Here is a 13610-nt window from a genome sequence, read left to right as displayed (position 1 = left end):
CATGTAATATTTCCTGTTTCTATTTCTGGTAGTTTCGGTTTGCTTCCTGCTATGAAATTGCTCTGATGGTGTTTGGTGGCCTCTGTGCACTAGTTCACGGCACAGCCCAGCCTGCTGTGTTACTGGTCTTTGGTTTGCTGACAGACACGTTCATCGCATATGACATAGAATTGCAAGAATTAAATGACCCGAACAAAATCTGCATAAATAATACCATCAGTTGGGCCAATGGCTCAGACTACCAAAATCAAAATAACGAGGAAGTGTCCTGTGGGTAAGTGGTTGTTGGATTATATTTCATATTTATCCAGTTTGTAGACTTCTCAAAGAGGAGCCGAGTGAAAGAAGCAGAGAGCATGGCAGCACAGATCCCCATCCATGTCACCATTGCTTTCGTCCCTTTTGCTCTGTTTGACCCATATCCATCAAACCCTTTCCTTTCCATGTCTTTGTCCTGCCCTTTTAAGTGCCATATTTGTATCCCTCTTTACCATCTCACATCAATCTAGATCAGGGCTTCCCAACCTGGGGTTCACAGACCCTTAGTTAACTGTAGGCATCTGTGGCATTAAAAAAAAGGGTTAGGAACCCCTGATCTTAGAAGGTACTGAGGCTGACATTGAAGAAGGCTGTGACAGAGCGTGCTCATTAATGCACTGCGTACGCATGTGCATTTATACGTGTGCGTGCGCATGCCCACACACTCAGCCCCGTCACTCTGCTCTCGTCGCGCTAAGCGTGCCCACTTCAATGCCTTCTCGCCACTGCCTGAAAGGAGTTTGTATGTTCTCGCATGGGATTCCTCCGGGTGCTCTGGTTTCCTCCCACAGTCCAGAGATGTACAGGTGGCAGGTTAATTGGCCATTGTACATTGTCCCGTGATTAGGCTTGGATTAAATCGGAGCATTGCTGGGTGGCATGGCTCAAATGGCCAGAAGGGCCCATTCCACTCTGTATCTCCAAATATTCTTATAAGCGTCCTAAGCCAAGCTGATTCGCTCATGCTGGCTTTATGCTGCTTTCCTGCCATACACAGCGGAATATCCACGACTTTAGTAATGGGGATGTGTAAATGAGTATATATTGTTTGTATACTGTATTTAAGGTAGACACTCATGTTTATTTTGTAATATGATTGTAATTACATTATGCGATGCATCATATTCTAATTCATGCGTCATCTCAAGTGAACTTTGTGAGTAATTAAAGATGGTATGTCCTGGTGCCTAATAAACAGGGCTCTTCACTCTCAGTGAGAGAGAGATCAAGTGTTCACACTTGACAAAGTACAGAGCTAGTATTGTGTGTTCTGATAAATGGCTTTTTTGTAAATATGGGCGGTTTTCATTTCATTATTTACACCAATGAAACTTCTTTTTACTGGGCGTCTGTAGAAACATGGCTCATGGTCCCCTCACTAACAACCACTGGACTCAGCAATGAGAAAATCACTTTTCTTAAACTCCATCTATCTAGGGTCAGTATGACCTGGGTCATACAAACATAGGAAAGCTACAGCACAATACAGGTCCTTTGGCCCACACTGCTGTGCCAAACATGTACTTACTCTAGAAATTAGCTAGGGTTACCCATAGCCCTCTATTTTTCTAAGCTCCGCGTACCTATCCAGGAGTTTCTGAAAAGACCCTATTATATCCGCCTCCACGACAGTTGCCGGCAGCCAATTCCACGCACTTACCGCTCTGCTTAAAAAAATTCTTACTCCTGAAATCTCCTCTGTACCTACTTCCAAGCCCCTTAAAACTGTGCCCTCATGTGTTAACCATTTCAGCCCTGGGAAAAAAGCCTCTGACTAACCACACGATCAATACCTCTTATCATCTTATACACCTCTATCAGGTCACTTCCATCACTCCAAGGAGAAAAGGTCAAGTTCATTCAACCAAAAGTGGGTCCCACCAAAACTGGGAAGTTGGGATGTCTCGACCACCTGAACCCCTATCTGAGTGAATACTGTGTAGATACTGCCCCCATCCAATTAGCCATTGGCATGAAATAACAGATTGTACACTGCGTATAATTATAAAGGAAGTATAATTGACAGTTTATAAAGTATATAAACAGTTCTTTGGAAAAATGAAAAGAAAAGAACCCATTAAATTTAACCCAGTCCAAATGTTCACACAAAGTTGAAGCTCATGTTGTAGTTCTCTGTAACTGACACGCCGGACCCACAGTCTGTGTGAAAGCACACACCATCTTGCGAACATCACTTGAAATCCATCTTGAACAAATGGGCTCCCCCACGGGAGTATAGGTCATTCTTTCATGAAGCCGTTCATCTGCACAAGGCACCCCGTGCAACCGGGATGGCATCTTCAGCCATCTTCCTTCCTGTCTTCTCCCAGCTCCCACCAAGAAGACCTCGACCCACATCAGTGTCCATCACCAAAAACCTCTCCGCCCAGCTTTCTCTAGAACCTTCTCCCAATTCCGCCATTCTGATTGGCTGATACAACATTCTTAAACTGAACATCAAACCCCCTTATCTCTAAGTGAAACCCAAATAATCAGCATTGCTTCTACAGAAAACTATTAATTGAAATATTCTACAGAATTAGAAGCAAAATCCTAACCAGGACGTTACACTAATTTTTGTAAGTTTGAATTTTTGTCACACTTAATAAACACCCTTGCACTATAGTGCTAAGTGACTCCAGCCGTCTTTTCTTTGGTCACAACCCACGTAACATAACAGGATTAGGGCTTCTTTCCTTATATTCTCTCAATCCTTTCCTTTCCTCCAGAAACCTTGTTTTTTTTTTCTCCAATTTACACTGTACCAAATATTCAGCGAACTGTCCTCTAAATCAAGTCTGTTTGATTGTCCTCTCTCTTGTCTAGAAATGAATCGCCAGTCAATGCTTTAACTTTCCTGTGCATTGTACCCTGATTCATGGTGCATGATGACAATGTAGCACTTAGTGCAGAGGTTCCCAACCATTTTTATAGCATGGACCCCTAACGTTAACCGATGAGTCTGTGGACCACAGGTTGGGAACCCCTGGCTTAATGCAACGTTGCCAGGGCTCACTGATCGGGGTACACTTCCTGCGACGATCTGTAATGAGTTTGTACGTTTTACCCATGACTGTATGGGTTTCTTCTGGGTGCTCCAGATTCTTCCCACATTCCAAAGATGTACGGTTAGTGTTACTGATTTGTGGGCATGCTTTGTTGGCATTGGAAGCATGGCAAAACTTGTGGGCTGCCCCAGCACAATTCTTGGACTACATTGGTGAACACAAATGATGCATTTCACTGCACTTTTCAGTGTTTTGATGTACATGTGACAAATTAAAAAGCTAATCTAATTGATTTCCATTGACTCACGGCATGCAGCCTGTCCTGTATAGTATAAGGGGCCTTATAGCAAACAGGGAAAAAAAAATCTGCTTTTGATCAGAGACTAAGGGAGCTAGGGCTTTACTCTTTGGAAAGAAGGAGGATGAGAGGAGACATGATAGAGGTGTACAAGATAATAAGAGGGATAGATAGAGTGGATAGCCAGCGCCTCTTCCCCAGGGCACCATTGCTCAATACAAGAGGACATGGCTTTAAGGTAAGGGGTGGGAAGTTCAAGGGGGATATTAGAGGAAGGTTTTTTACTCAGAGAGTGGTTGGAGCGTGGAATGCATTGCCTGAGTCAGTGGTGGAGGCAGATACACTAGTGAAGTTTAAGAGACTACTAGACAGGTATATGGAGGAATTGGTGGGGGGCTTATATGGAAGGCAGGGTTTGAGGGTCGGCATAACATTGTGGGCCGAAGGGCCTGTAATGTGCTGTACGTTCTGTAATGTTCTATGTTCTATGTTCTATAATAATTTTAACTGTCAGGGTCTTTGAAGGTCATGGAGTCAGAGACAACCACAGCACAGAAACAGGCACTTTGGCCCATCTAGTCAATGCTGAACCAATTAAACTGCCTACTCCCATTGACCTGCAGCTGGACCATAGCTCTACATACCCCTCCAATCCATGTCCCCAATCAAACTTCTTTTAAACATTGAATTTGAAATCACATCCGTCACTTGCACTGGCGGCTTGTTCCACACTCTTGCCACCCTCTGAGTGACAAAGTTTCCACTAATGTTCCTCTGAAACATTTCACCTTTCACCCTTAACTCTGTCCTGTAGAATACACATGTGCCCTATTAGGGTGTGATATGCTCGACAAGCACATGAAGGATCTGTGAAGGTCTGGCCCAAACTGGCAATATATGTTAGATTAGATTAGATTATGAAGACATGTAGTCCTCTTTTATTGTCATTTAGTAATGCATGCATTAAGATATGATACAATATTTCCTCCGGTGTGATATCACAAAACACAGGACAGACGAAGATGAAAAAACTGACAAAACCACATAATTATAACATATAGTTACAACAGTGCAACAATACCATAACTTGATGAAGAACAGTCCATGAGCACAGTAAAAAGTCTCTCAAATGTCCCACATCTCACACAGACGGGAGAAGGAAGAAAAACTCTCCCTGCCATGCCCGGCCACAATCCGTCTCTGAGTCATCCGAAAACTTCGAGCCTCCAAATCAGCTCTCCGACACCGAGTACTGAGCGCCATCTCTGTCTGAACGATTCGACCTCAATCTCGGTCGCCAACAGTAGGCAAAGTCGGGGATTTTGAGGCCTACCCTCCGGAAGATTCCCAACCACGCAGTAACGACAGCAGTGAAAGAGCGTTTCAGAAATTTCTCCAGATGTTCCTCTGTGCTCTCACGTCTGTCTCCATCAAATCAGAATTGTCCATGGCTCCTATTTAACAGATACGATATCATTTTTCACCAGAGGGCTGCGCACGCGGAGCGCACTGCTCTCTCTCCTCCCGCCGAATTTCTGCAATTTCATGATACATGATTTCCACAATATTTGTTACAATTTCAACAATATAATGAGGAAACCCCCGAGAACTGTTGTAAACAGCTTATCTATACATTCCAAGATCTTTTAATGAGTTACTCATGTTTTTGCGAGAATTTCATGGAATTCTTATCTCAGGGAATACGTGAGAGAGGTTTCATTTTCTGGTGGACTATTTTGACTGAATTATTGATTAAACAATAGATCTAGTTCATATTAACTTGCTACTCTCCTTAAAACTTGCCTCCTTCTGTCCTTTTACTTAAACCTAGCTTTAGTCACCCTACTAATGACTAATGTAGAGATACAGCATGCCCACAGGCACTTTGATCCATCAAATTCATGCCAGCCATCAAACCTGTTTATGCTAGGTTCTAATCCAATTATATTTTATTCAAATCATCTAGGTTGGTGGGGTGGAGATACGCCTCTACCAACAGAGGTGTAAGGTGTTCCTCCTCTCCGCTAGTCTGCAGTTCACCCTTAAGCAAAGTGTAGCACCTACATAGTCCTCTGTTCAGAGTTACATGAGCGGCTGGTGCATATCACAAGTTCTGGTTACACCAGGCAGACAATCTCTGAAGAATATTGATAATGGCTGTGGTCACCCTTCTTGGGAAGACATCGCCCAGAAGAAGGCAATAGCAAACCCACTGCAGTAGAAAAATTTGCCAAGAACAACCATGGTCATGGAAAGATCAAGATCTCTCACATCATATGATATGGCACATACAATAACAAGTATACCGTTTTGGATACCGTTGTGGGGGATGACTTCCCAGGAGTTCCATGGAGACAGGGTTACTGGCACTGAGCGTGGGTCCATGGTGCAGAAGGGAAAGAGGGAGAAGAGAGGAGCAGTAGTGACAGGGGACTCCATAATCAGGGGTACAGACAGGAGATTCTGTGGATGTGAACAGGACACCCGAATGGTATGTTGCCTCCCAGGTGCCAGGGTCAGGGACGTCTCAGATTGCGTCCGCAGCATTTTGGAGGGGGAGGGAGAGCAGCCAGATGTCTTGGTACATATTGGTACCAATGACATAGTAAGAAAAAGCAAAGAGGTCCTAAAAAGACAATTTCGAGAGCTAAGTAGAAAACTGAGAAGCAGGATCTCCAGCATTGAAGTTTCTGGATTGCTGCCTATTTCACACACCAGTGAGGGTAGAAACAGGATGATTTGGCAGATAAATGTGTGGCTGAGAAGCTGGTGCATTGAGGGTTTCAGGTTCTTGGATCACTGGGATCTTTTCTAGGGGAGGTATTGTTACATAACCGGCAACAATGAATACCAATTGAGACAGGTTATATAAAAACAACCAAGCATTTATTAAACACCAATAAATAATAAAAACAAATGAAAACCTTAACCGGAAGGTAACTGCTACGCGGCCGTTCAACAAACCGTCACTTGTTACTGGTTCTTAAAGCATTAAATGCGAAAACAGTTCTTAAAGCGGTAAAGTCAGATACAGTTCTTAAAATGGTAAATTCGAAAGTCCAACAGCTTTATACATTCAATTGGGAAAGGCTTCTCTGGAGAAGGATTTCTTCATAGACACGACTTTCCTGTTGGTTCTGTCCAACGGATTCATGATGCAGGAAATAAACGGCTTAAAAGAACTGACCTTAATTTCTAGAGAGCAAACCTTGCACGAACTTCCTGGCTCTTTTGGCAAGAGTTATCTTCGATGCAGGTCGCTACTTCTTCAACGAAGACACAATAAAGTCGATCCTTTGTTAAACTGCCAAACGATACCAACTTCTCTTAATCCTTCGGGTCCTGTACTTCAATTAAGTCTTCACTCTTCAATACTGCTGGAAAAAGGTACATCAACACGTCTAGCAAAAGTTGCCAGTCCAGCACTATTGTACCTTGCAACAGAACATAACATTCCGTTTTAAAAATGAAACTGCTTCATAAAAACAATACGCAACAGAAATGGAGACACATCAACGTTCTAGCTGGAAAACTAAAATCTAAAAACTAACTGCATTGCCTGAGGTCTTCCTTTATATACCCGTGGTGAACATGTCATCACGTGACCTCACATTGGCAGGAAAATTACATCAGGTGACCTCCAAAAGACCATTACATCATTCTCACAGAAAAATCACAAGATCTCCTTGAGGTATGTAACAGTATGAACTGTACAAAGGTGATGGGTCGCGCCTGAACCCGAGGGGAACCAAAATTCTCATGGGCAGGTTTGTAGAGTTGTTGGGGAGAGTTTAAGTTAATTTGGCAGGGTAGTGGGAACCAGAGTGAAGGGACTCAGGTTAGGACGGATGGTAAAAAAGCAAAGATAGTATGCAGTCAGAATGTCAGGAAGGGCAGGCAAATGACAGGACAAAATTGCAGCCAGCAGGGTGAGTATCAGTGCATTAGGGACAAAAAAAACAAAAGGGTAGCAAATACAGCACTCGAAGTGTTATATTTCAATCCATGGAGTGTAAGAAATAGGGTGGATGATCTTGTTGCGATATTACAGATTGCCAGGTATGAAGTTGTGGCCATCACTGAATTGTGGCTGGAAGATGGTTGTAGTTGGGGCTAAATGTCCAAGGTTACAGATTGTATCAGAGGGACAGGAAGGTAGGCAGAGGGGGTGGTGTGGCTCTGCTGGTAAAGAATGGCATCAGATCAGTAGAAAGATATGTCATAGGATCAGAAGATCAGTTAAGGAACTGCAAGGGTAAAATGACTCTGGCGGCAGTTATATACATCTCTCCCCACAGTAGCTGGGATGTGGACCACAGATTACAACAGGAAATAGAAAAGGCACATCAAAAGGGGAATGTTATGATCGTCATGGGAGATTTCAACATGCAAGTCAACTGGGAAAATCAGGTTGGTAATGGATCTCAAGAGAGTGAGTTTGCTGGAAGCCTAGGAGATGGCTTTTTAGTGCAACTTGTCATTGAGTTTGCTAGAGGATCGGGTATGCTGGATTGGGTGTTATATAATGAGCCGGAGGTGATTAGGGAGCTTAAGGTAAAATGACCCATAGGAGATAGTGATCACAATATGACTGAGTTCAACTTGAAATTTGATAGGGAGGAAGTAAAGTCTGACGTAGCAGTAATGACAAAATAGTACAATTGCGGCTGACAAGGGAAGTCAAAGATAATGTAAAAGTAAAAGAGAGGGCATGCAACAAAACAAAAAAATAGTGGGAAGATGGAGGATTGGGAAGTTTCACAGAGAGCAACTAGAAGTATAATTAGGAGGGAAAAGATGAAATAAGAAAGCAAGCTAGCAAACAATATCAAAAGCATTTTCAAGTGTGTGTAAAAAAATAAATAAATAAAAGAGAGATGAGAGTGGATATAGGACCACTAGAAAATAAAGCCAGAGAAATAATAAGGAGATGGCAGATGAACTAAATGAGTATTTTACATCAGTCTTCCCTGTGGAAGACACTAGCAGTATGCCTGATGTTATAGTGTGTGAAGGAAGGGAGTTGAGTGCAGTTACCTAGGGGTACATAAGTCACCTGGACCAGAGGAACTGCACCCTTGGGTTCTGAAAGAGGTAGTGGTAGAGACCATGGAGGCATTAGTAATGATCTTTCAAGAATCATTGGACTCTGGCATGGTCCCAGAGGACTGGAAAATTGCAAATGTTACTCCAGTCTTTAAGAAAGGAAATTACAGACCAGTTAACCTGACCTCAGTGGTTGGGAAGATGTTGGAGTCAATTGTTAAGGATGAGGTGATGGAGTACTTGGTGACACAGGACAAGATAGGACAAAGTCAGCATGGTTTCATTAAGGGAAAATCTTGCCTGACAAACCTGTTGGAATTCTTTGAGGAGATTACAAGTTGAATAAGACCACAAGATATAGGAGCAGAATTGGGCCATTCAGTCCTTTGGGCCTGCTCCGTCATTCCATCATCCCGGATCCCACACAACCCCATACACAGGCCTTCTCACCATATCCTTTGATGCCCTGACCCATCAAGAAACTATCAACTTCTATTTTAAATGTACCCACAGGCTTTGCCACAGAATGTGGTGGAGGCCAAGCATTCCACAGATAAACCACACTGTGGCTAAAAAAATAATTCTCCTTACCTCAGCTCTAAAAGGTTGCCCCAAATTTTGAGGCTGTGCCTTCTGTTTCTAGATACCCACACCATAGGAAACTCTCTCCACATCCACCGTGTCTAATCCTTCCAACATCCAATAGGTTTCAATGTGATCCCCCTGCATTCTTCAAAATTCCAGTGAGTACTGGCCCAAAGCTGCCAAATGCTCCTCTTATGTTAACTTCTTCATTCCCTGAATCATCTTCGTGAGCCCCTTCTGGACTTTCTCCAATGACAAAACATCCTTTCTGAGATATGGGGCCCAAAACTGTTGACAATACTCCATGTGCAGCCTGACTAGTGTCTTATAAAGGCTCAGCATTATCTTCTATTATATTCATTTCCCTTTGAAATAAATGGCAACATTGCATTTGCATTCTTTACCACAGACTCTACTGGTAAATTAAACATCTGAGAGCCTTGCTCCAATCCACCTAGGAAAACTCCTCTCTTATGCCACTTAATTTCCTTTTATTCCATTGCGATACTGATACATGTGAGTTATGCTTCTCCCTCTCAAATTACGGTATGAATTCAATCATATTATGGTCACTGCCTCCTAAGGGTTCCTTTATGTTAAACTCCCTAATAAGAACTGGGTTATTACACAATACCAATCTAAGATAGCCTTTCCCCAAGTAGGCTCAAGCACAAATTGCTCTAAGAAGCCATCTCAGAACCATTCAACAAATTCCCTCTCTTGCAATCCAACACCAACCAATCCTCTTACATATTGAAATCCCCCATTACAATTGTGTCATTACCTTTTCCAGCTCCCTTTGCAATCTCAACCCCTCATCTTGGCTACTATTTGGAGGCCTATATATGATTCCCATTATAGTTTTTTTTACCCTTGCAATTTCTTAACTCTACCCACAAAGATATAGCATTCTCTGACCCCATGTCAGCTCTTTCTGTGGATGTACTGTAATTCCATCTCTTACCTAGAGAGCCACCGGCTACGCCTTCCTGCATGTCCTTTCGATACAGAGTTACAGAGTACATCCTCAGATGTTAAGCTCCCAACTATGGCCTTCTTTCAGCCACGACCCAGTGATGTCCACAATGTCATACCGACCAGTCTCTAATTGCACCACGAGTTTGTCCACCTTATTCCGAATGCAACGCACATTTACATACTGAGCCTTCAGCCCTGCATTCTTTGCATTTTTGAATTTCGCCTCTGTGGTACAATTTAACTTTTTACTCTATTTGCATTTGTACCCAATCATTGGCTTGTCCTTCCTTACATTCATGTTACACCCATCATCTACTTGTAAACCTGCTCCTCAGCTCTATCATACTGCTTCCCATCCCCCTGCCTTATTAGATTAAACCACTCCCAAAGGCTCCAGTAAATCTGCCCATAAGAATATTGGTCCCCCTCAGATTCAAGTGCAAGCTGCCCCTTTTGTACAGGTCCCACCTACCCCAGATGAGTTCCCAATTATCCAGAAATCTGAATCCCTGCCCCCCTCCTCCAATTCTTCAGCCACACATTTATCTGCCACCTCATTCTATTCCTCTCCTCACAGTCGTGCGGCACAGGCAGCAATCTTCTCGGCTTCCTTCCTGACCCCATGTATTATTTTTTCAGGACCTCATCCCTTTTTCTTCCTATGTCATTGGTACCAATATGTACCATGACACCTGGCTGCTCACCCTCCCTTTTCAGTGTACCCTGGCAGCTGGGAGGCAAACTACCACCCGCGTTTCCTTTGTGCATCCACGGAATCACCTATCTATCCCCCTGGCAAGAGACCCATTTTACTGCTGCCAAACTCTTCAGTTCCCTACCCTTCTCATCTATAGGGCCAGACTCAGTACTAGGGGCATGGCCACTATTGCCTCCCCCATTTAGGTAGCTCCCCCCCAAACAGTACTCAAAATGGAGTACTTATTGTTGAGGGGATGGCTCTCCACTATCTGATGTTCTCCCTTCCCTCTCCTGACGGTCACCCATTTATCTGTCTTCTGTAGTCTTGGGGTGACTACCTCCCTGTAGCTTCTGTCTATCACTGCTTCACTTTCCCTAACAAGCCAAAGGTCATCAAGCTGCAGCTCCGGTTCCCTAACATGGCCTCTAAGGAGGTGCATCTCAATGCACCTGGTGCAGATGTGGCCATCGGGAAGGCTGGCAGTTTCCTGGAATACCCACAACCTGACACCCAGAACAGAACACTGGCTCTGTAGACATACTCCCTATTCTCTCTGGAGTTGAATAAGAAATAAGGAAAGAACTTACCTAGCCTCTGCCTGTACCTGCTGAAGCCCTGTTTGAGCCAAAGCCTTACTACTCTGACGATGATGGGTCCACTAGGCGGTACATCTCCTTTATGGAGACTGGGTTTTTAAAAGCTCTTTGTCAGGCCTGTGCGGGAACACACCTGATGCGTCTGCACAGTACTCCAATCAACGACTTCCGTCGAAAAGCTCGCTGCTTTTTCAAGCTCTTTGTTGGACCTGTGAGGGAATGCTCCTGTTGCATCTGCGCAGTACACCAGTCAGCAAAAGATAAAGGGGATGCAGCGAATATCGTATACTTGGACTTTCAGGAGGCCTTTGATAAGGTACCACACATGAGGCTGCTTAGCAAGTTAAGAGCCCATGGTATCATAGGAAATTACTGGCATGGCTAGAGTATTGGCTGATTCGTAGGAGGCAGCAAGTGTGAATATAAGGATTCTTTCTCAGTTGGCTGCCAGTGACTAGTGGTGTTCCACAGGGGTCAGTATTGCGACTGGGACTGCTTTTTGTATGCTGTATATCAATTATTTAGATGATGGAATAGATAGTTTTTTTGCCAGGTTTGCAGATGATATGGAGAGTGGTGGCAGGGCAGGTAGTGTTGCGGAAACAGGTAGGCTGCAGAAGGATTTAGACAGATTAGGAGAATGGGCAAGCAAGTGGCAAATAAAATGCAATGTTGGAAAATGCATGGTCATCCACTTTGGTGGTAGAAATAAATGTGTGGACTATTTTCTCAATGGGGAGAAAATACAAAAAGCTGAGATGCAAAAGGACTTGGGAGTCCTTGTACAGAACACCCTAAAGATTAACTTGCAGGTGGAGTTGATCGCGAGGAAGGCAAATGCAATGTTAGGATTCATTTCAAGAGGTCTAGAATACAAGAGCAAGGATGTAATGCTAAGGGTTTATAAGGCACTGCTGAGGCCTCATCCTGAGTATTGTGAACACTTTGGGGCGCTTCATCTAAGAAAAGATGTGCTGGTTATGGGAGAGGGTTCAGAGGAGGTTCCTGAGGATGATTCCAGGAATGAAAGGGTTGTCATATGAGGAATATTTGATTCCTGTGTCAGCATTCAGAGGAATTTACAAGGATGGGGGGTGATCTTATTGAAATCTTTCAAATGTTGAAAGGCCTAGATAGAGTAGTTGTGGAAAGGATGTTTTCCATGGTGGGGGAGTCTAGGACAAGAGGGCACAGCCTCAGGATAAAGGAGCGTCCATTTAAAACAGAGATGCGGAGAAATTTCTTGAGCCAGAGGGTGGTGAATTTGTGGAATTTATTACCACAGGCAGCTGTGGACACCAGGCCATTGGATGTATTTAAGGCAGAGCTTGATAGATTCTTCGCTGGACACAACATCAAAGGTTACGGGGAGGAAACCAGGGAGTTGGGCTGAGGAGGGGAAAAAAGGATCAGCCATGATTGAATGGCAGAGCAGACTCGATGGGCCAAGTGGTCTATTCTGCTCCTATGTTTTTTGGTATTATAACGAATGAATCTCGTCAACTCCCCCACATTTTGCAGAAGGGACAACTTACAGCAGCCAATCAACCTGCGTGTCTTTGTGATGAGGGAAAGCATCTGGAGATCTGGAGCACCCAGACTAAACCTACACTGTCATAGGGATAAAGCACCCAAAGTCCAGATTGAGCCTGGGTCTCTGGCACTGGGAGACAGTTTTACCAGGTGTACCACTATGCCACCAATGGAAGACACGCCATCATCTCCCCTGCCACTGATATCTGGAATGATCTCCCTTAACCCCCTAATTTTCTATCTTTTTCCCTCCCCTTTAACACACTCCTTTAAACCTACTTTTATATAAATCTATCGACTCTCTTCTCTTCTGTCCATTATGCTGCTGGTGTTTCGGGCAGCAGTGAAGGTCCTCCATCTCTGGTGGTGTTCAGGGCTTCCTTCATCATGTCAATTGCTTCCTCTTGGTTTTCACTACTGTTAGTCATGTAACTCCCAGGAGGAAGCTCAGGAATACTGTCACACACAGATGTAAAAGGATTCTTTATTGCTTTTACCATAAAAAGTTTGTTTTACCAGTCAAAGTTGTTAGCCCTGAGCTGAAACCCTGGACTTGGAGGACTGGTGGACCACTCTTAGTCTGGCCTCCACCTTTTGACCTGATTTGCATGTGTGACCCTACCAAGAGCCAAAGCATAAGGTTCTGATTTTAGCCAACGTTGCTCTCCAGGTCATTGAGACACTCAAGTCTCCAAACCATGAAAAAGTTGTAGTCCTCTTGGAGGAAATCGATTGACTATGACCCTAATATTTCCTTATATGGTTCAACATCAATTAATTTTGTTTTATAATGTTACTGTGGTGTGCCTTCCTAAGGCCTTGCTATG

At 43.7% G+C, this 13610-nt stretch overlaps 1 protein-coding gene across 3 annotated transcripts in view; it reads left to right on the top strand.

Moving 5' to 3' along the window:
* The window catches only part of abcb11a (ATP-binding cassette, sub-family B (MDR/TAP), member 11a), a 113089-nt gene that overhangs the window by 28085 nt on the left and 71394 nt on the right, over nucleotides 1–13610 (top strand). For all 3 annotated transcript variants that reach the window (XM_063052376.1, XM_063052374.1, XM_063052375.1), the window contains exon 6: nucleotides 33–274. In XM_063052376.1, coding sequence (XP_062908446.1) covers nucleotides 33–274 — 242 coding nt within the window. The remainder of the gene's footprint in view (nucleotides 1–32; nucleotides 275–13610) is intronic.

The sequence above is a fragment of the Mobula hypostoma genome, chromosome 6 (genome assembly GCF_963921235.1).
Source record: "Mobula hypostoma chromosome 6, sMobHyp1.1, whole genome shotgun sequence".
Taxonomy (NCBI): Eukaryota; Metazoa; Chordata; class Chondrichthyes; order Myliobatiformes; family Myliobatidae; genus Mobula; species Mobula hypostoma.
The sequence above is the reverse complement of the archived record's forward strand: the minus strand, read 5'-3'. Positions and strand labels throughout refer to the sequence as shown.